Here is a 25,839-nt window from a genome sequence, read left to right as displayed (position 1 = left end):
TCATATATCTAGTGCAATTAAATCACAGAAAGTCGGGTTCTGATAAGTGGCGTCATAGCATGCAATTGAAAGCCTTTAAAGGCACACTATACCAAACCGAATGGGAGTTTCTCTTCAGGTATCGCCTGTGGCACTACTTAACCTCTAAGCAAGGGCTGTTAGTGGATCAGCATTTGAAACAACTATAGGGATCAAAGACGTCCAATTTGAAGATTCGACATACAACGCAACCAGTGGCAGCCTGCTAGTTCTTGAGTGTACCATCTTCATTTCAAAAAATCCTCCCCCTCCTTGCCCTTTACACTGTTTTTTTTTCCCAGTCTATATTAGGATAATTGAAGTCCTCCATTATCACCCTATTGTTTCGACAACTTTCTGAAATTTGCTTGCATATATGCTCCTCCAACTTCTCACCACTATTTGGTGGTCTATAGTATATTCTCAGCAACGTAACAATTCCTATTCTGTTCCTTAACTCTAGCCAAATAGATCCTGTCTTTGAATCCTCAAGCACATCATCCCTTACCAGGGCTGTAACAGTACCTTTGATCAATACCACTTCTTTTTTTACTTCTCTATTCCTCCTAAATACATTGTAGCCAGGAATGTTAAGTTTCCATTCTTGCCCTTGTTTGAGCCAGCTCTCCATTATTGCTTCTATATCATCGTGCTAAATGGGATAGGTTCAGAACAGATCAAAACTGGGCATCCATGAGGTGCTGTGGGCCATCAGCAGCAGCAGAATTGTATTCCAGCACAATCTGTAACCTCATGGCCCAGCATATTCCTCACTCTACCATTACCAACAAGCCAGGGGATCAACCCTGGTTCAATGAGGAGCGTAGAAGAGCATGCCAGGAGCAGCACCAGGCGTACCTAAAAATGAGGTGCCAACCTGGTGAAGCTAAAACTCAGGACTACATGCATGCGAAACAGCGGAAGCAACATGCTATAGACAGAGCGAAGCGATTCCACAACCAACGGATCAGATCAAAACTCTGCAGTCCTGCCACATCCAGTCGTGAATGGTGGTGGGCAATTAAACAACTAACGGGAGGAGGAGGCTCTGTAAACATCCCCATCCTCAATGATGGCGGAGTTCAGCACATGAGTGGAAAAGACAAGGCTGAAGCGTTTGCAACCATCTTCAGCCAGAAGTGCCGAGTGGATGATCCATCTTGGCCTCCTCCCGATATCCCCACCATCACAGAGACAGTCTTCAGCCAATTCGATTCACTCCACATGATATCAAGAAACAGCTGAGTGCACTGGATACAGCAAAGGTTATGGGCCCTGACAACATCCCGGCTGCAGTGCTGAAGACTTGTGCTCCAGAACTAGCCGCGCCTCTAGCCAAATTGTTCCAGTACAGCGACAACACTGGCATCGACCCGACAATGTGGAAAATTGCCCAGGTATGTCCTGTCCACAAAAAGCAGGACAAATCCAATCCGGCCAATTACCGCCCCATCAGTCTCCTCTCAATCATCAGCAGAGTGATGGAAGGTGTCGTCGACAGTGCTATCAAGCGGCACTTACTCACCAATAACCTGCTCACCGATGCTCAGTTTGGGTTCCGCCAGGACCACTCGGCTCCAGACCTCATTACAGTCTTGGTCCAAACATGGACAAAAGAGCAGAATTCCAGAGGTGAGGTGATAGTGACTGCCCTTGACAACAAGGCAGCATTTGACCGAGTGTGGCACCAAGGAGCCCTAGTAAAATTGAAGTCAATGGGAATCAGGATGAAATCTCTCCAGTGGCTGGAGTCATACCTAGCACAAATGAAGATGGTAGTAGTTATTGGAGGCCAATCATCTCAGACCCAGGACATTGCTGCAGGAGTTCCTCAGGGCAGTGTCCTAGGCCCAACCATCATCAGCTGCTTCATCAATGACCTTCCCTCCATCATAGGGTCAGAAATGAGGATGTTCGCTGATGATTGCACAGTGTTCAGTTCCATTCGCAACCCCTCAGATAATGAAGCAGTCCGAGCCCGCATGCAGCAAGTCCTGGACAACAGCCAGGCTTGGGCTGATAAGTGGCAAGCATCATTCGCGCCAGACAAGTGCCAGGCAATGACCATCTCCAACAAGAGAGAGTCTATCCACCTCTCCTTGACATTCAATGGCATTACCGAATCCCCCACCATCAACATCCTGGGGGTCACCAATGACCAGAAACTTAACTGGACCAGCCATATAAATACTGTGGCTACAAGAGCAGGTCAGAGGCTGGGTATTCTGCAGCGAGTGAGTCACCTCCTGACTCCCCATAGCCTTTCCACCATCTACAAGGCACAAGTCAGGAGTGTGATGGAATACTCTCCACTTGCCTGGATGAATGCAGCTCTAACAACACTCAAGAAGCTCGACACCATCCAGGACAAAGCAGCCTGCTTGATTGGCACCCCATCCACCACCCTAAACATTCATTCCCTTCACCACTGGCGCACCTTGGCTGCAGTGTGCACCATCCACAGGATGCACTGCAGCAACTCTCCAAGGCTTCTTCGACAGCACCTCCCAAACCCGCAACATCTACCACCTAGAAGGACAAGAGCAGCAGGCACATGGGAACAACACCACCTGCACGTTCCCCTCCAAGTCACACACCATCCCAACATGGAAATATATCGCCGTTCCTTCATCGTCGCTGGATCAAAATCCTGGAACTCCCTTCCTAACAGCACTATGGGATAACCTTCATCACACGGACTGCAGCAGTTCAAGAAGGCGGCTCACCACCACCTTCTCAAGGGCAATTAGGGATGGGCAATAAATGCTGGCCTTGCCAGCAACGCCCACATCCCATGAACAAATAAAAAAAACCCATGTGGCAACTTCTACCTGCAGCTCATCAACCCTATTTATCACACTCTGATTTACATATATGCACTCCAACCTTGCCTTAGTCTGGTTTGCATTTCTCCCCGTCTGATCCCTCCTATTTCGGAACTACTCTTTATTCATTAGGTTTAGAGTAGTTATGGAAAGGGACAAGGAACAATCAAAGATGAACATACTCAACTGGAAGAGGGCTAATTTCAGTGCCCCGAAAAGGGATCTGGCCCAGGTGGATTGGAAAACGAAGATTGGCAGATAAAACAGTAAATGAGCAATGGAAAGTCTTGAAAGAGGAGATAATTCTGGTGCAGAGTAGATAGACTGCTATGTGGTGTAAGGAAGGGCATCTGAAGCTGGAGCTCCCTGGATGACTAAAGATATAGAGATTAAAATGAAACAGAAAAAGGAGGCTTATGGTAAATCTCAGATTCGTAATACAGTATAGAATCAAGCAGAATACAGAAAGTGCACAGGAGAACTGAAAAAGGAAATAAGAGGGACAAATAAAGTGTATGAGAAAAGATTAGCGGGTTACATAAAATGGAACACTAAAGTCTTTCATAAACATATAAAAAGTAAAAGGATAGTAAAAGGATGGTTGGGGCCAATTGGGGACCAAAAAGGAGATCTTCTTAAGGAGACAGACGGTATGGCTGAGGTACCAAATGAGTACTTTGCATCTGTCTTCACAAAAGAAGAAGATGCTGCCAATGTCACAGTAAATGAGGAAGTAGTAGAGAAATTGAAAAAGAGGAGGTATTTAAAACGTTGGCAGCACTCAAAGTAGAAAAGTCACCCGGTCTGGTTGCTGAGGGAAGGGTGGAAGTAGCAGAGACTCTAGCTACAATTTTTCAATCCTCCTTGGATATAGGAGTGGAGGATTGCAAATGTTACACCCCTGTTCAAAAAAGAGGAGAGGGATAAACCCGGGTAACTACAAGCCAGTCAGTCTAAGATCGGTGATGGGGGAATTTTTAGAGATAATAATCTGGGATAAATTAATTGTCACTTGGAAAAACATGGTTAATCAATGACAGCCAGCACAGATTTGTTAAAGGCAAATTGTGTCTGACAAACTTGATTGAGTTCTTTGATGAAGTCGAGGAGAGGGTTGAAGAGGGTAGTGCGATTGATGTTGTGTATATGGACTTTCAAAAGGTGTTTGATAAAGTACCACATAATAGACTTGTTCGCAAAATTGAAGCCCATGGGATTATAAGGGCAGTGGCAGCATGGATACTAAATTGGCTACGGGACAGAAAGTAGACAGCAGTGGAGACGGTTGTTTTTCCAGACTGAAGGGAAGTATACAGTGGTGTTCCCCGGGGGCCGGTATTAAGACCACTGCTCTTTTTGATATATATTAATGACCTCAACTTGGGTATAATGGGCATAATTTCGAAGTTTGCAGATGACACAAAACTTGGAAATGTAGAAAACAGTGAGGGGGATTGTAGCAGACTCCAGAAGGAGACAGACAGACTGGTGGAATGGGCAAACACATGGCAGATGAAATTTAATGCAGAGAAGTGTGAAGTGATGCATTTTGGAAGGAAGAATGAGGAGAGGTATTATAAACTAAATGGTACAATTTTAAAGGAGGTGCAGGGACAGAGAAACCTGGGGTTTTACATAACACAAATCTTTGAAGGTGGCAGGACAAGTTGAGAAGGCTGTTAAAAAAGCATACGGGATCTTTGGCTTTATTAATAGAGGCATAGAGTACAAAAGCAAGGATGTTACACTAAACCTTTATAACCACTGGTTAGGCCTTAGCTTGAATATTGTGTCCAATTCTGAGCACCACACTTTAGGAAGGATGTCAAGGCCTTGGAGAAGGTGTGGAGGAGATTTACTGGAATGGTACCAGGGATGAGGCACTTCAGTTATGTGAAGAGAGTAGAGAAGATGGGGTTATTCTCCTTATAGCAGAGAATGTTAAGGGGAGATTTAATAGAGGTGATCAAAATTATGAGGGGTTTTGGTAAATAACTCCTCCACTGGCTGGAGGATCGGTAACCAGAAGACACAGATTTAAGGTAATTAGCAAAAGAACCAGAGGGGAGATGAGGAGGATTTTTTTTACGCAGCGAGTTCTTATGATCTGGAATGCACTGCCTGAAAGGGTGGTGGAAACATTCACTAGTAAGTTTCTAAAGGGAATTGGATAAATACTTAAAGGGGAAAAATTTGCAGAGCTATTGAGAAATAGCAGGGGAGTGGGACTAATTGGATTGCTCTTTCAAAGAGCCGGCACAGGCACGATAGGCTGAATGGCCTCCTTCTGTGCTGTATGATTCTATGATCGCTGCCCTATGGATTGCTTAATCATACTTCTGAATTTTTTTCATATAATGTTGAAAGAAACAGTGAATGACTTTACCAAATGCAACGCGGGGAAAAATTTAGATGAACCCCAGCCTCCAATGATGTCAGGGGAGAGTGAGATGGATAGTAACTAAAGGACAAAGGGAACTAGGGGAATGGATTGGTTTAGGAGCCACCATGGGCACTGCCACATGGAATAGAGTAGATATAGATGTGATGCGGTAGCATGGATTGGTATAATGCTAGAAGTTATGGATCAGTGTACTATGCCAGGAAGCCATGCAGTCAAAGCGATCTTATGTGGTGATACCTTTAATAGATAATGATACGAGGCCATTGGAAGTATTTAAGGTCAATCAATTGGCCTGTTGAAAGATGATATACATCAGGAGTCTGTGAACAATCCGAGTATATTAGTTAGAGGGAAAGAGGGAGTTTGGAGAGATCCAGATACCTCATGTTGTTCCAGGAATAGTGGGGCCTGGCTGTGCCACTGCAATGTGCTGCAGAGCGCATTACCAGTTGTGGCTTCACCCTGGATGATGAATACTCTAACTGTACTGTACATGTCGATCGATGGAATTCAAAAAGGACCAATGCAGTCTACTTGGAGAGAAGAAAGTACTATGTGACCATCAATGAAGAACAGTATACACTAGGTGCTCAGTTAAACAACCAACATTTTGCCTTATACCAACCAAAATAACTAAATTTGGGGATAAGGTATCGGTGCCTGTATGGGCCCATAATGTTACAGAAATACAAGTAAATATTATCATCCAGACAGGTGCTTTGTGGTTAGTTGTTAAATTTGGCCATCCCATTCCACGTCTTTCCTTGAGCCTTGCAGCGATATTACAACTTCCCAGCACCTCTCACAAACATTTGTTACAACAGGATGATTGTGGCTCAAGCTGTTGATTGTTCTTCAGACATTTCACACGCTCGAGCAATTAGGCCGGGCTTGAGGGTTAGCAGTTCCTTATCTCCCGAGACATTTCTCACACTCAAGCAGCTGTTCGGCGCTGAATTCAATGAGGTCAATGAGAATTGGGGGAAAACTCTCTAATGGCTGGAATCATACCTGACACAAACGAAGGTGGTTGTAGTTGTTAGAGCCCAATCATATCAGCCCCAGGGCATCGCTGCAGGCAATCCTCAATGTCGTGTCCTAAGCCCAATTATCTTCAGCTGCTTCATCAATGACCTTCCATCACTTGGTTGATACGTGCTAACCTTAGGTACTGAATAGCTTAAAGGTAGGCACACCAGCAAACTGAAGGGGCTCAAATTAGTCTTACTGAAGAAACTACCGTGAGTGGTCAGAGAGCTTTGTTGATGAACCCCCAAGAAGTCTGTTTTTTGTGAGAATAAAGGTGCCTATCTAATACGTACTGTTTGGGTTGGGTTTATATTCATTTGATAAATAAAGGTTATTGATCAGACGAGTCTCTGTTTCCTAAGTTCACGTGCCTGTATTGAAGTATAAGGATAAAGATTGTCCTAAGACTCCGTCTTGAAATGGCAGCATGAGAGAATATCAGTAGCAGTGGTTGGGTTGGGGAATCAAGAATAGCATTGTGCAAGAAAAGAGGCAAGAAGTATTGACAGAGATCAAGAAATACGGTGGACAAGAAGAGTAGAGGCCAAGTTGGACTAGAAGATGGTCAACAGGGGAAGAGGAACCCAGGTCCAGGCAGAAGCCAGAAACACACACATGAGCAGACACGGTGCTTTGAGTTACATATATAAAGTAGATGACCTATACGTGACAATGTAAATGATAAAATGTATTGGGAGTGGCTTGCAAAATCTGGGCCTGGTGGGTTGTTGATCCAAGTGGGTTGGTAGTGGGTTGGTGGTCAGTTGGGATCCTGGGCCAGCATTGGTCCTCATTTAGCTTCACCGTTGGCAACCATGCGTTTCTTCCCTAAACCCCTCCACCTCCTTCACGATCCTCCTTAAAACCCATAACTTTATTCAGGCTTTGCTCACCCCTCCTAATCCACCACCACAATCTGTAACCTCATGGCCTGGCATATTCCTCATTCCTCCATCACCATCGAGCCAGATGACCATCTCTGGTTCAATGAAGAGCAAAGAAAAGCATGCCCGGAGCAGCACTAGGCATACCTGAAAATGAGGTGCCAACCTGGTGAAACTACCACACAAGAGTTCATGCATACTAAACAGCAAAGGCAGCATTCTATAGATAGAGCTAAGCGATTCCACAACCAACGAATCAGGACAAGCTCTGCAATCCACATCAAGCCATGAATGGTGTTGGATTATTAAGCTACTAACCAGAGGAGGAGGATCCATGAACATCCCCATCCTCAATGATGGCGAAGCAAAGCACGCACGTACAAAAGACAAGGCTGAAGTGTTTGCAACCATTTTCAGCCAGCAGTGCCGAGTGGATGATCCTTCTAGGCCTCCCCCTGAGTTCCCCACCATCACAGATGCTAGTCTTCAGCCAATGCGATTCACTCCACGTGACATCAAGAAATGGCTGAGTGCACTGGATACAGCAAAGGCTACGAGCCCCGACAACATTCTCCCTTTAGTGCTGAAGACCTTTGCTGCAAAACGAGTCGTATCCTTAGCTAAGCTGTTCTAGTACAGTTGGAATATTTGCATCTACCCAACAATGTGGAAGATTGTTGTATGGTGTCCTGGCTACAAAAAGGACAAGTCCAATCTGGTCAATTACCGCCCCATCAGCCTACTCGCAATCATCAACCAAGTGATGGAAGGAGTCATCAACAGTGCTATCAAGCAGCACTTACTCACTAATAGCCTCATTATCGACGATCAGTTCGGGTTCCGTCAGGACTACTCGGCTCCAGACCTCATTACAGCCTTGGTCCAAGCATGGATACGTGCTGAATTCCAGAGGTGAGATGAGAGTGACTGCCCTTGACATCAAGGCAGCATTCGACTGAGTGTGGCACCAAGTAAAACAGAAGTCAATGGGAATTGGGGGAAAACTCTCTAATGGCTGGAATCATACCTGACACAAACGAAGGTGGTTGTGGTTGTTAGAGCCCAATCATATCAGCCCCAGGGCATCGCTGCAGGCAATCCTCAATGTAGTGTCCTAAGCCCAACTATCTTCAGCTGCTTCATCAATGACCTTCCTTCCATCATAAGGTCAGAAGTGGGACTGTTCGATTGCGCAGTGTTTAGCTCCATTCCCAATCCTTAGATAATGTAGTAGTCTATGCTCGCCTGTACAAAATCCTGGACAACATCCAGGCTTGGGCTGATAAGTGGCAAGTAACATTTGTGCCACACATCCCAGGCAATGACCATCTCCAACAAGAGAGAGCCTAACCACCTCCATTAACTGCTGAGTCCCCTATCATTAAGATCCTGGGAGTTAACATTGACCAGTAACTGGCTGGTGTGAATGATGTAGGAATCTTCGTGGCAGGAGTGCAAGATGGAAGCCCAGCTGAGAATGAAGGGCTTCAGGAAGGCGATCAAATTCTTAAGTTAAATTCCATGGACCAGCCAAATAAATGTCATGGCTATTAGAGCAGGTCAGAGGCTGGGTATTCTGCAGCGAGTGACTCACCACCTGACTCCCCATAGCCCTTTAACTATCTGCAAGGCATACATCAGAAGTGTGAAGGAATACTCTCCAGTTCCCTGGATGGTTGCTGTTTCAAGAACACTCAAGAAGCTTGACACCATCCAGGACAAAGCAGTCCGCTTGATCGGCACTTCATCTACTAGCGTAAACATCCACCTTCTCCACCACCAGCACATCATGGCTGCAGTGCCTACTATCTACAGGATGCATTGCTGCAACTCACTAAGGCTGGGTCAAAATCCTGGAACTCCCTACCTAACAGCAGTGTGGGAGTACCTTCACCACCTGGACTGCACAGTTCAGGAAGAAGGCTCACTACCTGCTCAAGGATGGGAAATAAATGCCAGCCTTGTCAGCGACACTCACATCCCAAAGAATGAATTAAAAAAAAGATTTCCACTCTGGATTGATGGATACTAAATAAATCTGGACTCCAGAACTGGAGTGTGTGGACATAGAGCTACAGATAGAGTGTCTGTATAAGATTGCTCATCATTGACAGATCAAGATACAGAGAATTGGTTCTAAGGAATGCTGGACAGCTGATGATAGTAGTAACATTTTAATGAATTTCAACTACAGGAACCAATGTAGTTTACTTTGGGTGAACGACATAAGACATGCAAGGAAATCCTTGATTTTGTATGCTAATGCTAAAGCATGAGAAAGAAAATGTTGGATTAACAGATATATGATTGCATTGAGAATTTAGTTGTAATTGGTATTTCTGCCACTTGGTTGGATAATAGATGGATCTGTAGTGCGTTTGCAAGGGTACAAGGGATTCCGAAAAGATAGGTTAGATTACAAGAGAGGGGCTGTAGCTTTACTTGTAAAAGAGGCTATAGCTGCGATAGAGGAGGAGTTTATTGATTAGCAGGAGGAAGCTGAAGTGGTTTGTGTGGCAGTGGGTTACGGAGTTGTTCCAAAGGTGATTCTTGGTGTACATTATAGGCCTCCAGTGCAACAATAAGAGCAAAAAAGGGAACTAAGTGGCCAGATTAGAAGAGCAGTTGTTTTAGATATCATGTGGAATTTTAACTATCCATCCTTTAAGTAGTTTGATGTGGGGCAGCCAAGTGCGGAGGAAAGTAAGACTGAGTTATTTGTTGATACTGTTAATGATTGCTTCTTTATTCAAAATGTTATGGAGAGTACGAGAGAAACAGTATGTGAGCTATTGGTTCACATATTCAATAACTCAGTGAAATCGGGGTTAGTTCCCATGAATTGGAGGGAAGCTGATGCAGTCTCATAATTTAAAAAGGGGAGCAAATTGTACCCTGATAATTATAGGTCCATGAATTTGATATCAATTCTAGGAAAGCTACTGGAAAGCATTATACAGGATTTGATTTCTTAATAATTAGGTTATACTGTTGATTGGATGGGCAGATACGGTGGCCCGATGGGTTTTTCTTGCCCTTCTTTTTGTATGCTTGTATGTAAACTCATGAACTCACTTTGACGTGACTCAATCCTATCCTGAGTGGGAATTCAGGATGGATATTGACTACAGCCCTTACAAGCTAATGAAGGATATTGCAACTTTCTTTGGTTTTGTGAAACAAAATAGCACAAGTTTCAAAAACCATGCGATGTTACCTGGAGAAATTCACACTTGGAAATTATTTTTAAAATATGTTTGTCATGGCATTTTCTTTTTCTATTGAACCTACCAGTAGCTTGCACTCTGCGAGATGGAGTAGCAGGACTCGGTAATTGTACCCGAGAAGAATCTATAGATGTGTCATCATAAGGATCAGATGGGACAGAACTTGGAGGAGGAGATGGTGAAGTGCTGCCATTTATATTGACTGGAAGATTAAAATCATATGATGCCACCTAAAGACAAAAAAGTAATTACTGCCATTACATATTTTCTAAAATGGGAGGAACTGTAATATCTTATTGCTTTAGAAAAGTTGACGTGGAGTTTCCGCTAGGGGCGCAAACGACAAAATGCGATTTTGTCAAGGTGAAGTTACACTGAAGTTTCCGCGCAAACTTATTAACATAAGCCTGAATGTAAAATTTCCCATTTATCAGCGTAACTGATTCGTGACTGGAACAAGGCCAATGGGGCCTCAAGGTGCTGGGTGGGGTCATATAAAAGGCAAGGGGAAAAAAATCCCTTCAGAGTGAGGCTGGCATAAGGTAAGACACTTTTCTCTCTGTCCTGTTGCTACAGTTGACTGCTGGTCATTGCTGTCTTCAATTAACTAATTAGTGCAGCGGAGCAGGACACACTTGTGTGGCTTCAACTGACTGCTGGTCAAAGGTCTTGTGTACCAAGGGCAGATGAATTGACTGAATTTAAACTAATTTAAACTGAATTCAAAGTAATTGCAGCAGCAGGAGAAACATACCTGGGTGAGTGACTTCAACTGACTGCTGGTCACAGCAGGTCAGGTGATTAACGCTGGATGCATGTGATTACGGGTGCCTATGAGCCTGAGTCTCTGGGCGCAATGTGATGAACACCCCGGAATGGGCACAATCGGCGGAAACTCACCATTCTGACCTGGGGGCGTGACCAGTGTTATGAGCGAGGACTGCTTTGGGCGAAAGAACTTTTGAACATGTGTAAAAAATACGCCAGCGTAAAGTGGTTTTGGGCACAACTCACTTGCGCTCAAAATTCCACGACCTTTAGCGATATAGAATTCACTTACCCCCAGATTACACTATCTGGGTGGAAATCATGCAGAAGCTCTAGGCTGTTGTGTTTAAAAGTTCATAAAATCCAGGATTCATATTTACGCAACACAGCCAGTTTATATTTATTGCAAAATTTCAAAAAAAAACTACCTATCTATTTCTAAATAGTTGGAACATGCTAGAAAAAAAGAAAATTTTGGTATAAAGTTTTAATTAAGTTTTTGGTTATTCATCCCTATGATATATCCTCTTTTTTAAAAAAGAAGCAAAAAGTATCGATGCATTAGAATCCCTTGGGCATTTTTCCAACAATTTTCTGATAATATTGAAAGGGGTAAATCTATATCCAGTAATATATATTTTTTAATTATTTTATATAACAATCTATGGCAGGAATATCCAAGTTTTGTGTCTGTGGGCCAAGTAACTACATGCCATGGAGCCACATAGACAACATAGTGGCCTAGAAATTCAATGGCGGCGCACCCATTTTTCGGGTGTTAAACGGGCGCCTAAGCCTCCAGTGTGACAGGCGGGAAGCGTGCTCATCTTGAGACAGAAGTGCACACCCACCACAATGGTATAGGCAAAAAAATAGTTGTCCAGAGCCCATGCCTGAAAAGGCATTCGGCCCTTTGCATATATGCGGGCAGCTGCCGGCCACCGCTCGCCTAAACATGAGTATGCCGGGAGAACTCTTCCCCCACCTTCTCCAAAAAGTACCCATGGGATCTTTTACATCCCCTTGAGTGGACAGATGGGGCCTCAGCTTAACATCTCATCTGAAAGATGGCACCTATGACAGTGCAGCATGCCCTCAGTTCTGCACTGAAGTGCCAACCTGATTATGTGCTCAGGTCTCTGGAGTGGGGCTTGAACCTATGGCCTTCTGACTCAGAGGCAAGAGTGCCATGGCTGGCACTATGGGTTGATCACCTGGGTGCGAAATGAATGGAAAGCATTTATTATATTGGCATTAAATTGATTATCTTTATGGCCTTTGGGACTTTGGTCTGCAGATTGGTTTAATAACAGCTCTGAGTCTTCATGGTCAGAACGTAATTAATATGTAGGAGTTGTCTGAATAGTTTGACTGTTCTGCAATGCAGGATGAAGGGTGTGGGGAAGAATATAACAAGGACTGTTATGCAAAGGGGCTCTGTCTAAGTTCCCAGGGCAGGGTGTAAGAAGCTGAGCGGAATCGCTGGCCTACGAGCTGATCCCTGACATCTCTGCCTGCAAGACCTCCTTCCATCTACTGCTTCCTTCCTCATCTGATGACGACTGCTGCTGCTGCTCTTCCTCCTCTAAATGCAGGCCTCTTTTCAATGCAATGTTGTGCAATATGCAGTAGACCACAATGATGTGTGACACTTTATCTGGGACATATTGCAGGGAGCCCACGAGCGGTCCAGTCATTTGAACCTCTGCTTCAGCAGTCCAATCGTGTGCCCTATAAGGATCTTGGTTGCTTTGATTGTATCTGTACTGCTCAGCAGTGGTGGGGTTACGCAGAGGTGTTATCACCCAGGTCTGCAGGGGGTATCCCTTGTCTCTCACAGCCATCCTGTCACATTCCTTCCAGGGTTGAATAGCTGGGAGATGGTGGAGTGTCTGAGCATAAAAGCATTGTGGCAGCTCCCTGGGTACCTTGCACAGACTCGCGTGATGTCGTTGCTGTGATCGGCCATTAGCTATATATTGATAGAGTGGTACCCTTTTCTGTTGACGAATGTTGCTGACTTGTGTTCCAGTAGCCCTTTGGACACATGTGTGCAGTCAAGCATACTTTGCAGCAAGGGAAACCAGCAACTGCTGCAAAGCCACGAGCTCTGTTCTGTAGTTTCCTGAGGTCAGTGGGGAAGGTGATGTACAACTTGGCCCTGGGAAATGGACCGTTGGTCACCTCCTTTGTGCAGCTGTGAACTGCAGAATGCGATTGTCCCCAGTTGCAGACTGAAAGGATCCAGTGGCATGAAAATTTAGCTCTGTGGTGACTTTGAGGGCCACTGACAAGGCATCCCCCCGGTCCAGCAGGCACAAGTTGTGTTGCAGGAGGTTAGAGGTCTGCCACAACCTATCTGGAGAAGCACAGCCTCTTCCTGCACTGTTCCTCAGTTAGGTCCAGGAAAGTAAGTCTTGGCCTGTAGACCCAGTGTGCTGGCTATGACCTCTTGCGCACAGCCCTCCTCACCTGATGTATTCTGCTAGATCTTCCTGGCAGGGGCAAGAGCGAGCAGAGCATCCACAAATTTGAATTAAAATGCAATGGCAGTGGGTATGACATCATCGGTGTGCAACTTTGACCTTTTAATTAGAACTCTGTTAGCCTGAGACGAGTTTCTGACATGCAGCCACAGACAAGTCAGTTAAAATGGTGCGGGGATGGAATGGTGCGGTCCAGCAACAGACGCCCACACAGTTCCCGGCGACATGGGAGAGTTAAAATTGGCCGTTACAGAAAATTCATTCATTACATATAAAGAAATGGTTAGTGAATTGGAAGCTTTAACTAGAAAGTGAAAACGTAACAGACTACAAAGGTCTGTCCTTTAATATAAAGGAAAAGATTTCTGCAGATCGCTGTAGATGACTGAAGAATTTAGCTACTTAATCATAAATGTAAAACTCTCAAGCAGCTAATTGAACTCAAACAATCATTTTACAGTCTCACAAGTGCCAGTGAGCCCTCACACAGGTGCCTCAGCCACCCACAGACAAACTGCTCAGTGATCCAGTTGCTCAGCTTTACCGGGTGAGTTCCATCAGGACAACCAAATTGAACTCAGAGGGCTGAAGACAATTAAATTAGGTATTTTAAATGTGGCAAGGTACCCTAAAGGCTGATCTCTGCTGGACTCAGAAATCCTGCAACACCTCTGGGTGTAAAATGGGTGCAATGAGGCCCAACTTCAGGGACCAATGTCCTGCGCCCTGAAAAATGTCCAACCTGACAATGGGTCATTTTTTTCAGCTGCCCTGGCAGCCACTTAAGAGAGGCATTAGGTCCCTTACATATGTAAATGAGGGACCTTATGCCTGTTTTAGACCCCCTTGCCAAAATTGGTATTGATAAGCGGGATAGGCTTTGGGCCTGCCCTGCTCAGGATTCTTCAGGTAAGTTGTTTAATTTCAAATAATTGTAAAGTTTCCTTTGGAGCCTGGAGGAGCAGGAGCGCTCCGCTGGCGGGCCACAATCAGCCTCCCTTCCGTTCTCCTTCCCGCTCCCCTCCTGGCACTTACCTGAGGGCCGCTGCGGGTGAGGCAGGTGGTCCGAAATTCACTTCTCGAAACTGGCGAGATGCCTGTGGAAGCACAACAGCCACCAGCAGCACGTCACGATTATTTAGATGAGACCCGAGGTCCAATTTCTCGCAATTCATCGGACCTTCATCTTCTGGTGCGGGGATTGTTACCTGCGCCCACTTGCCGCCCAGAAACTGGCCTAAACGAATTTCTAGACCTCCATCTCCTTCTGTCCAATCAATTACGAACCCGGATCACAAGGTTACCTCCAATTCCATGTGCTTTTTTTTTGATAATCTGTTATATGGAGCCTTATCAAATACCTTCTGAAAGTCCATATAGACAACATCCATAGACACTTCCTTATCCACCATGCCAGTCATTTCCTCAAAAAATTCAATAATTTTCATATACCAGACCTGCAATTTCCAACATGGTGTTTTTGAAATTTTTAATTACAAATTCTTTCACAAATTTTGCTACTCGTTGTAAAATTGTATGGACCACTGCTGCCCTCGGGTGGCTTCAACAGATGCATGCACATAAATGAGAAAATGAGATTTTAACTCGAGGCATGAGTGCAGAGAATGGGGACAAGTAGGAAATTGTCTTGGGAGATAGAATTGAAAAGCAGAGAAGTTATGTTAAACTTATATAAAACCTTGGTTAGACCACACTTGGACTACTGTGCACAGTTCTGGACTCCGTAGTATATGAGGCATTGAAGAAGGTGCAAAAAAGATTCACAAGGATAATACCAGAACTGACAGGATATACTTATCAGGAAATGCTGAGCAGACTGGTTCTCTTTTCTCTAGAAGAGAAGGCTGAAGGGTGACCTGATAGAGGTCTTTAAGATTACGAAAGGATATGATAAGGTAGATGTTTCCACTTAAGAGGAGTCTAAAACTAGAGTCATAAATACGAACATACGAATTAAGAGTAGGAGTCAGCCTTTCGGCTCCTCGAGCCTGCTCTGCGATTTGATAAGATCATGGCTGATCTGATTGTGACCTCAACCATACTTTCCCGTCTACCTACTATAACCTTTGACTCCCTTGTTAATCAGGAATCTATCTAACTCAGCCTTAAAAATATTCAACGACCCTGCCTCCATTGCTCACTGGGGAAGGGAGTTCCACAGACTCACGACCCTTTGAGAGGAAAAATTTCTCCTCATCTCCATCTTAAATGGGAGACCCCTTATTTTTAAACAGTGTCTCTCCAACAAAGGGAAACATCCTCTCAGCATCTACCCCTTCAAGGCCCCTCTGGATCTTATATGTTTCATTAAGATCACTTCTCATTCTTCTAAACTCCAATGTATACAGGCCCAACTTGTCCAACCTTTCCTCGTAAGATAACCCCCTCATCCCGGGGACTCAAGGCGGATAAATTCACTGGACCTGATGGCTTACATCCGAGGGTCTTGAGGGAAGTGGCAGTAGGGATTGTGGATGCTTTGGTGATAATTTTCCAAAATTCTCTGGACTCGGCAAAGGTCCCGGCAGATTGGAAAACTGCTAATGTAACACCCTTATTTAAAAAGGGTAGTAGGCAGAAGGCTGGAAATTATAGACCAGTTAGCCTAACATCTGTGGTGGGTAAAATTTTGGAATCTATTATTAAGGAGACAGTAGCGGAACATTTGGATAAATATAATTTAATAGGACAAAGTCAGCATGGCTTTATGAAGGGGAAGTCATGTCTGACAAATTTGCTTGAGTTCTTTGAGGACATAACGTACAGGGTGGATAAAGGGGAACCAGTGGACGTAGTGTATTTAGACTTCCAGAAGGCATTTGACAAGGTGCCACATAAAAGATTATTGCTCAAGATAAAGAATCACTGGATTGGGGGTAATATTCTGGCATGGGTGGAGGATTGGTTATCTAACAGGAAGCAGAGAGTTGGGATAAATGGTTCATTCTCGGACTGGCAACCAGTAGCCAGTGGTGTTCCGCAGGGGTCGGTGCTGGGTCCCCAACTCTTCACAATCTATATTAACGATTTGGAGGAAGGGACCGAGTGTAACGTATCAAAGTTTGCAGATGATACAAAGATGGGAGGGAAAGTAGAGAGTGAGGAGGACATAAAAACCTACAGGGGGATATAGACAGGCTGGGTGAGTGGGCGGAGATTTGGCAGATGCAATACAATATTGGAAAATGTGAGGTTATGCACTTTGGCAGGAAAAATCAGAGAGCAAGTTATTATCTTAAAGGCGAGAAACTGGAAAGTACTGCAGTACAAAGGGATCTGGGGGTACTAGTGCAAGAAGATCAAAAAGTTAGTATGCAGGTGCAGCAGGTGATCAAGAAGGCCAACGGAATGTTGGCTTTTATTGCTCGGGGGATAGAATATAAAAACAGGGAGGTATTGCTGCAGTTAAATAAGGTATTGGTGAGACCGCACCTGGAATACTGCATACAGTTTTGGTCTCCATACTTAAGAAAAGACATACTTGCTCTCGAGGCAGTACAAAGGTTCACTCGGTTAATCCCGGGGATGAGGGGGCAGACATATGAGGAGAGGTTGAGTAGATTGGGACTCTACTCATTGGAGTTCAGAAGAATGAGAGGCGATCTTATTGAAACATATAAGATTGTGAAGGGGCTTGATCGGGTGGATGCGGTAAGGATGTTCCCAAGGATGGGTGAAACTAGAACTAGGGGGCATAATCTCAGTATAAGGGGCTGCTCTTTCAAAACTGAGATGAGGAGAAACTTCTTCACTCAGAGGGTAGTAGGTCTGTGGAATTTGCTGCCCCAGGAAGCTGTGGAAGCTACATCATTAAATAAATTTAAAACAGAAATGGACAGTTTCCTAGAAGTAAAGGGAATTAGGGGTTACGGGGAGCGGGCAGGAAATTGGACATGAATTTAGATTTGAGATTAGGATCAGATCAGCCATGATCTTATTGAATGGCGTAGCAGGCTCGAGGGGCTGATTGGCCTACTCCTGCTCCTATTTCTTATGTTCTTATGTTATCCCCTATAAGATAGTCACCAATAAATCCAATAGGGAATTCAGGAGAAGCTTCTTTATGCAATGAACGGTAAGAATGTGGAACGTGCTACCACAAGGAGTAGTTGAAGCGAATAGCATAGATGCATTCAAGGGGAAGCTAGATAAACAATTGAGGGAGAAAGGAATAGAAGGATATGCTGATAGGGTTAGATGAAGAGGAGTGAGAGGAGGCTCATGGAGAGCATAAACGCTGGCAGTTGGGCCGAATGGCCTGTTTCTGTGCAGTAGACTCTATGGATGGATTTTTAACACCCACAGGACGGGTGGGACTGTAGCAGGGGGGAGTGGGGGGGATTAAATTGTTAAAAATGGGAAACCTGACCCCAACCCACCGTGAAAGCACCTACTTCCGGTTTAACAGCGGCGGTTTGGGGTCAGCCGAGTAACCTGCTCTGGTGAGGCGGGTCAGTAATTATAATATTTAAATGAGGCTCCATGCCTCAGATTTTGTCAGCGATTTGGAATTATCGCCTCCAGCATGGGTTTCCCAGGGCTCAGGAAACCCGGCTGCTAAGGGGTGCGGCCAGATCCAGCAGGTAAGTGCTTTTCCAGCAATGCTTGTGAGCCAGGAGCAGCAGGAGTGCTTTCCCCCAGCCCCTCAAGCAAATCTGCTGCAATCTTCTGACCACACACCCCTATGATCTGCCTCCCTCACCCGCGATCTAGTACCCCGCGAACCGATCTCTCCCCACTGCGATCTCTCCCCACCTCTGACATGATCTCTCCCTCCCTCCCTCCTCTCCGTTCCCTGGCTTTCACGCCAGCCGGCAGGCCAACTTTCAATCTGGCCAGCTGCCGGGCGGGAAACGGAGTAAAAAAATTCTAATGATGTACCTCCGCCTTCCCGGTATTTCCAGGTTTCCCGGCTGCTGACACACACCCGCAGTCCCTCTGTGCTATGCTACCATACCCAATTAACAAGTCTCCGATCATCATTGAGTTACATCGAAACTACAGCACAGAAACGAGCCATTCGGCCCAACTGGTCTATGCCACCTTTTATGCTCCACATGAGCAACCTCTCTCCCTACTTCATCTAACCCTATTAGAATACCCTTCTATTCCTTTCTCCCTCATGTGTTTATCTAGCTTCCCCTTAAATGTATCTATGCTATTTGCCACAACAACTCCTTGTGGTGGCGTGTTCCACATTCTTACCACTCTTTGGGTAAAGAAGTTTCTCCTGAATTCCCTACTGAATTTATTAGTGACTATTTTATATTTAAGACCTCTAGTTTTGGACTCCCCCACAAGTGGAAACATTTTCTCTATGTCTACCCTATCAAGCCCTATCATTATCTTAAAGACCTCTATCAGGTCACCTCTCAGCTTTCTCTTTTCTAGAGAAAAGAGCCCCAGCCTGTTCAGCCTTTCCTGATAAGGATATTCTCTCAGTTCTGGTATCATCCTTGTGAATCTTTCTTGCACCCTCTTCAATACCTCTACATCCTTTCTATAATATGGAGACCAGAACCGTGCACAATACTCCAAATGTGGTCTAACCATGTACAAGTTTAACATAGCTTCTTTGTTTTTGAATTCTATCCCTCTAGAAATTAACCCTCGTGCTCGATTTGCCTTTTTTTATTGCCTTATTAACCTGCATCACTACTTTTAGCGATTTGTGCATCTGTACCCCTAGATCCCTTTGCTCCTCTATCTTGTTTAGACTCTTATTATCCCAGCAGTATGTGGCCTCCTTATTCTTCCCACCAAAGTGCACCACCTCACGCTTATCTATATTGAAATTCACTTGCCAATTACATGTGTAAAACATCTTTTGAAATTTCATATGCACAACATCCACTGCATTTCTTTTATCAATTCATGCCATTATTTCCTCAAAGAACACTAGTAAATTTGTCAGACACAACTTGCCTTTATCAAGCTATTCTGGCTGCCTTTTAACTAACATGTCTTTCCATGTGACCATTCTATGCCATATTATGGTCTCTATAAGCTTAATGGCTACAAATGTTGGGCCAACTATGTCATAGTCATCTTTTTTATGGGGGAAGAGGGCGAAGGAGGGAGGATGTAGGAGGCCTTACACCATGATGGTCTTTCGGAATCAAACATCGACTTCAATTTAACTGAGGAGCAATGCTCTGCCTCACAAGGAAGGCTGTGACAGAGCTATGTCACCTGTTGCAGCACCATAAGAACATAAGAAATAGGAGCAGGAGTAGGCCATACGGCCACTCGAGCCTGTTCCACCATTCAAAAAGATTATGGCTGATATTCTACCTCAACTTTCCCGCCCAATCCCCATATCCCTTGATTCCCTTAGTGTCCAAAAATCTATCGGTCTCAGCCTTGAATATACTCAATGACTGAGCATCCACCGCCCTCTGGAGTAGAGAATTCCAAAGATTCACAACTCTCTGAGTGAAGAAATCTTTCCACACCTCGGTCCTAAATGGCTGACCCCTTATCCTGAGACTATAACCCTAGTTCTAAACTCTCTAGCTATGGGAAACAGCCTCTCAGCATCTACCCTGTCAAGCCCTCTAAGAATTACAGCTCAGCACCAGGGCACGCACATCACTGTCTGTGGCTGTAAAGGTGACTGTCGCCCTGAATTTCTACCCCACAGGGTAATTCCAGGCTGCAACAGGTGACATCAGCAACATTAGTCAATTTATAGTCCATTGTTGCATTAGGCGGGTCACAGATTCACTCCTCACTAAGCAGAAAGGGGTCTAAATTTAACATAGTTGTACCCAGTTTAAGGGCCTTAAACAGGCGCAACAATATCCAATTTAGCAGGGCAGAGGCCCGCACCCGATGCACAAGCTCCGACCGGCATTTCAGGGTCGTGAGCAGGCTAACCAGTGCTGCTCCTGGCTCCACAAAACAACTGCTGGCCTCTACCACCCCATCCTAGCCGTCCTCCTGATCTCTTAGATCTCAAAAATAAAAGTATATCTTAGGAAGGGGTAGAACACAAACATTAGACTTAAAAACAAAATAGACCGACTTATTTATTCAATACTTACTTCTGTAGGAATGAAGAATAATTCACACTTTATACTCTCTTTTGCTCCTAAATCCACAACATACAACTGAGAATTCAATGGATCTTGACGTGCATCTGAAGGTAAAGATAAAGATTAAAATTAGAGTCCTCCACAGCCTTGCTTACACAAATAAAGTGAAGGCAAACCATGCACCTCTACATTAATCCACTTATATTATGGTGTATGACAAACATGAGTCTGTTACATTGAAGTAAGTCAAAAATAAATACTCCATTTTGTTCCCACTGTAACATCCTAGACAGATTGTGAATAAAATAGGAAATGTGATTTTGCAGATTCCTGCAGAAAGCAAAGATTAAGATTGTAAAAAATAGACCACTCCAAAAATAGTTGAGATATACTTAAAATTTAATCTCTGAAACAGGTGTTGGTTACCTAATCCACAAATGGAGAACAGTGGGAGTAATTTTTTTTTATTATTCATTCTCGGAATACGGGCGTTGCTGGATAGGCCAGCATTTATAGCCCATCCCTACTTGCCCTTGAGAAACTGGTGGTGGGCCTTCTTTTTGAACCGCTGCAGTCTCCTTGGTGAAGGTCCTCCCACAATGCTGTTAGGTAGGGAATTCCAGGATTTTGAACCAGCGACGATGAAAGAACAACGATATATGTCCAAGTTACGATGGTCTTTGATTTGGATGGAAACTTGGAGGTGATGGTCTTCATATGCAACTGTTGCTCTTGACTTCTAGGTGGTGGAAGTCGTGGGTCTGTGAGACGCTGCCAAAGAAGCCTTGGCAAGTTGCTGCAGTATGTCCTGTAGATAGTAAACACTGCAGCCACAGTATGCCAGTGCGGGAGGGAGTGGATGTTTAAGCTAGTTGATGAAGTGCCGATCAAGTGGACTGCTTTGTCTTGGATGGTATCGAGCTTCTTGAGTGTTGTTGCAGCTGCACCCATCCAGGCAAGTGGAAAGTATTCCATCACACTCCTGATTTGTGCCTTGTCGGTGGTGAAGAGATTTTGGGGAGTCAGGAGGTGAGCCACTTGCCACAGAATACCCAGCCTCTGACCTGCTGCAATAGCCACAGCATTAATGTGGTTGGTCCAGTTGAGTTTCTGGTCAATCGCGACCCCAAGATGTTGATGGAGGTGGACTCAGTGATGGTAAGGCCATTGAATGTCAATTGTTAGGCTTATTGGAGATGGTCACTGCATGGCACTTGTGTGGTGCAAATGTTACTTGCCACTTATCAGCCCAAGCCTGGATGTTCTCCAGGTCTTGCTGTATGTGTGCATGGACTGCTTCATTATCTGAGGAACTGCAAATGGAGCTGAATACTGTGCAATCATCAGAAAACAGCCGCGCTTTTGATGTTATGATGCAGCTCGGTCTGGAGCACACATATTCAGCACTACAGCCGGGATGTTGTCTGGACCTATAGCCTTTGCTGTGTCCAATGCACTCAGCCATTTCTTGATGTCATGTGGAGCGAATTGAATTGGCTGAAGACTAACATCTGTGATGGTGGGGTCCACAGGAGGAGGCCGAGAAGGATCACGAGGTCGGCACTTTTTGCTGAAGATGCTTGAAAATGCATGGATGCCCAAATCTGTTTTGAGCTGCTAGATCTGTTCTTAATCTATCCCACTTAGCATGGTAGTAGTGCCACATGTCCTCAGTATAAAGGCGGCACTTGGGAGATTGGTGAGAACAAATTCAAGTAGGTTATTCCCTCATGTTGCTTCTCTCACCACCTGCCACAAGCCCATTCTGGCAGCTATGTCCTTCAGGACCCGGTTAGTGGTGGTACTACCAAGCCATTCTTGCTGATGGACATTGAAGTCCCCCACCCAGAGCACACTCTGTGTACTTGCTGCCCTCAGTACTTCCAGTGGTGTTCAACATGGAGGAGCACTGATTAATCAATCCCCATCCATCGCTCAAGTTGCTGTGGTCAATACAACAACCCATTCTGACATATTTGACCTCCCTGCTGTCCAATCCGCCGATACCCAGCTCCCTGAATAGAGATCGCAGTTTCAGTCCAGCCAGCCCGTTATGGTGGGTAATATCTCTCAAAGAGGAGTCCTGTTTTCCCCCCTGTGATTGTGGCCCCCTCTACTCTTCATCGCAACCTTCTCTGCGATGTTCATGACAGCCCCTCTGATGGTCACTTAAGCCTACAAACAACGCTAGATCACTTTCAATCTGTCACCTGATGACATCAGTGGAAGGACGACATTCGTTCCCATCTAGACCGCTGTCTTCCCTGCGCTCACAACAATGGGGTTCGCGGAAGCACGCCCTTCTCCTTCGTCAACCCGCTGTCGGACCATGGAGTGCCAACAGGCTGATTACACCTCAAATGCCCAAAGCAACAAATAGCTTCTAGTTATTGTCGAGTCATTCACTAAGTAGGTAGAAGCAGTTCCCACTTGCTGCTGTACGGCCATCACAACCGTGAAAGTACTTATGGAACAAGTCCTTTCAAGGTGGGGCATGCCACTGGTAATTGACAGTGATAATGGTACATCATTTGTGGGGCAGGTCCTGAAGGAAATGTGTACGTTGCTGGAGATAGAACAGGAATTCCACATATCTTATCACGCCCATGCTTCAGGTCAGATAGAGTGAACAAACCATACCATCAAAACCATGCTGAAAATGGTGGATGGGGAGTCAAGAAAAGATTGGGATTTGAAGGTACCCCTGATTTTAATGACGGTCTGGGGAATTGTCACCTCTGGTATAGGGGCAACCCCCTTCGAGGCCATGACAGGCCGCCAAGTGTGGTTCCTGGAACACCTATTTTGTGTGTCCATGATGGGCCTACAAGAGGAATCTGCAGTTACTCTGGGTACAGGAGTTAATTCAACATATGGGGGATGTACAGAAGCAGGTGGCAACCACAAGCGGTCATAACCAATGGAAGATGTAGCTGTATTTCGATGATGGTGCAACTTCTTTAGAATATGAAGTAGAAGACCTAGTGATGGTTCAACAAATTTCTGACAGAAAAGCCTTCCCCAAATCAGCCTGGGTATGACCCTTTCAAATTGCACAGAAGACAAGCCCCTCCGTATATCTGGTGCAATTAGATGATAGAAAGTCAGGTTCGGATAGGTGGCTTCACAGTATGCAGTTGAAAGCCTTTAAAGGCACACTTGACCAAACCCATCCAAGGTTTCTCGGAACCACTGATGGTGTTGTTCTCTTCCTTCAGCTATCGCCTCTCAGTGAAGGTGATTAGTGGATCAATCTCTGAGACAACTATTGGCTTTAAAGATGTCCAATTTCAAGGTCCAACCTACAATGCGACCAGCAATCGTTCTCGAGTACAACGTTACCGCCATGTACCTCACACCAAACCTGGATGTTATGTCGTGTGAGAAGAAACCTACTGGAAAGTCGGTGCGGGACTTCTATTGGCAACCTATCAGCAAGGTGGGGGTCCCGTATGAGGGTACGCTGATCTGTGAGGTCAATCACAAGTGCAATAAATGAAATTTCCGTTTTTCTGGCATCCAAGTGAAGGCAAGTACTGGTGTTATCATGTAAATAACCCCTCGTGTACTGCCTGCGTACTTAATTTAAAGATTGAATCAGCAGAGAATGTGATCACCCACAATGAGACTGTGAAATGACAACGGGCCGAAAATCACTCCTGAAGTAACAGAGCAGCTCAACAGCGCTCTCTGTTTTTAGTGGTGAATTGAAGGAGCAAGTTCCCGTGTTTGCACATGCGCAGTAAAACATGGAAATACGGAACTTGTTCCTCGTAGTTCGCAGGCAATAAGACAGCTTCGAATTAAAGGGCCATCACACACTGCAAACAGAGAAATCATTGAAAAAGCATCAACTTGCTTATCTGCCCAGCTGGAAAAGTATCTTATCATGCCACCAAACAGGTACGCTTAAAAGTACCAGGTCTAAACTAAGTTTTAACAGTGTGGTAAGTCTTAATTACTGCCAAACAACTAAAAATTAACTTTTAAAAATGTGGAGTCTCATATTACTCCTTATTTTAATAGTTTTTGGTCAATAACATTTTTTTAAATTAAAAAATGTAAAAATTTTCTTTACTTTTCCTTTCTGTCTCTTTAATTTAATTCAATTATTTCTTTGGCATTTTATAAAAAAAATATACTTTTTTATTTACAATGACATCCAGAATACTAACTTAAATGAATGAAGTCTGCTTGCCTGCTTGAGCAATGCAGCCTGATTCTGTAGGCATGAAATCTCCTCTCATACTTTTCCAGCCACGCGGCAACTCACGCTGCTCAGAGACTGGGTTGATAGCGCACCTTTTTTTTAAGTTCAAATTCAAGCAATTCGATGCCACAGAGCCCGCAGTATTTTTGTCAACTTAATTCGCAGGAGCTGCAGTGAGCATTGTCTCGCCACTCTGCCCAATTTCTGGCCCACAAACTCCCCGCTAAATGTTCCAAGACTGAGGGGCTGATAAACGGACTTCTTGTCACCCGCACTCATGAGGCTTTATATAATGACTTACGTTATGAAATTATTCCGACTCTGTTAATCTTTACTTCTATATCGCTGCCTTATGGATTGTGTAACAGTACTTATGAGATTTTTTTTGTGTAATGTTGAAGGAAATCATGAATGACTTTCCCAAGTGCAACTCAGGGAGAGATTTAGACAAGCCCTAGCCTCCGACAATGCCAGGAAAAAGTGAGAGTAATGGCAGCCGAAAGAGAAGGGGTCTAGGAGAATGGATAAGTTCAGGTACCGCTGCAAGTACGGTCACATAGAATAGAGTAGATACAGAAATTATGTGGGAGCACAATGAGACCACGCAGAAACAGTTAAAATAGTTGCTTAAGGGAATGAATAGACAAGACTGTGGACATAAATACAGTACAAGAGGTGTCTGTGGTATCAATAAAAGAGCTAGCTGAAGGATTATGAAAGGTCAGTAAGATTAATGAAGGAATCAATTAAACTATCCTCAAATTTAAAGATCTCTAAAGCAATTACCTGCAGCATGAATGGAGGGTTCATGTTAAATCAGATTCAAAAATGGTTAAATGATAGAGAATAATCGGAAATTTTACAGCTGATAAACAAATTTAAGTCTTGGAAGTCTGAAAGGAACATGCATTTCAAAGAGCCGGCACAGGT

The 25,839-nt window shown here is 44.5% G+C and overlaps 1 protein-coding gene across 1 annotated transcript in view; it reads right to left on the bottom strand.

The window, feature by feature from the left end:
* LOC137327209 (cilia- and flagella-associated protein 47-like) overlaps positions 1-25,839 on the bottom strand; it is a 602,936-nt gene that overhangs the window by 422,139 nt on the left and 154,958 nt on the right. Inside the window, exons 22-23 of the mRNA XM_067992778.1 lie at positions 20,709-20,803; positions 10,452-10,617 (exon numbers count right to left, since the gene is read on the bottom strand). Of these exons, the coding sequence (XP_067848879.1) occupies positions 10,452-10,617; positions 20,709-20,803 (261 nt within the window). The remainder of the gene's footprint in view (positions 1-10,451; positions 10,618-20,708; positions 20,804-25,839) is intronic.

The sequence above is a fragment of the Heptranchias perlo genome, chromosome 11, assembly GCF_035084215.1.
Source record: "Heptranchias perlo isolate sHepPer1 chromosome 11, sHepPer1.hap1, whole genome shotgun sequence".
Classification (NCBI taxonomy): Eukaryota; Metazoa; Chordata; class Chondrichthyes; order Hexanchiformes; family Hexanchidae; genus Heptranchias; species Heptranchias perlo.
Note: the sequence above shows the minus strand (reverse complement) of the source record. Positions and strands in the feature narration are given on the sequence as shown.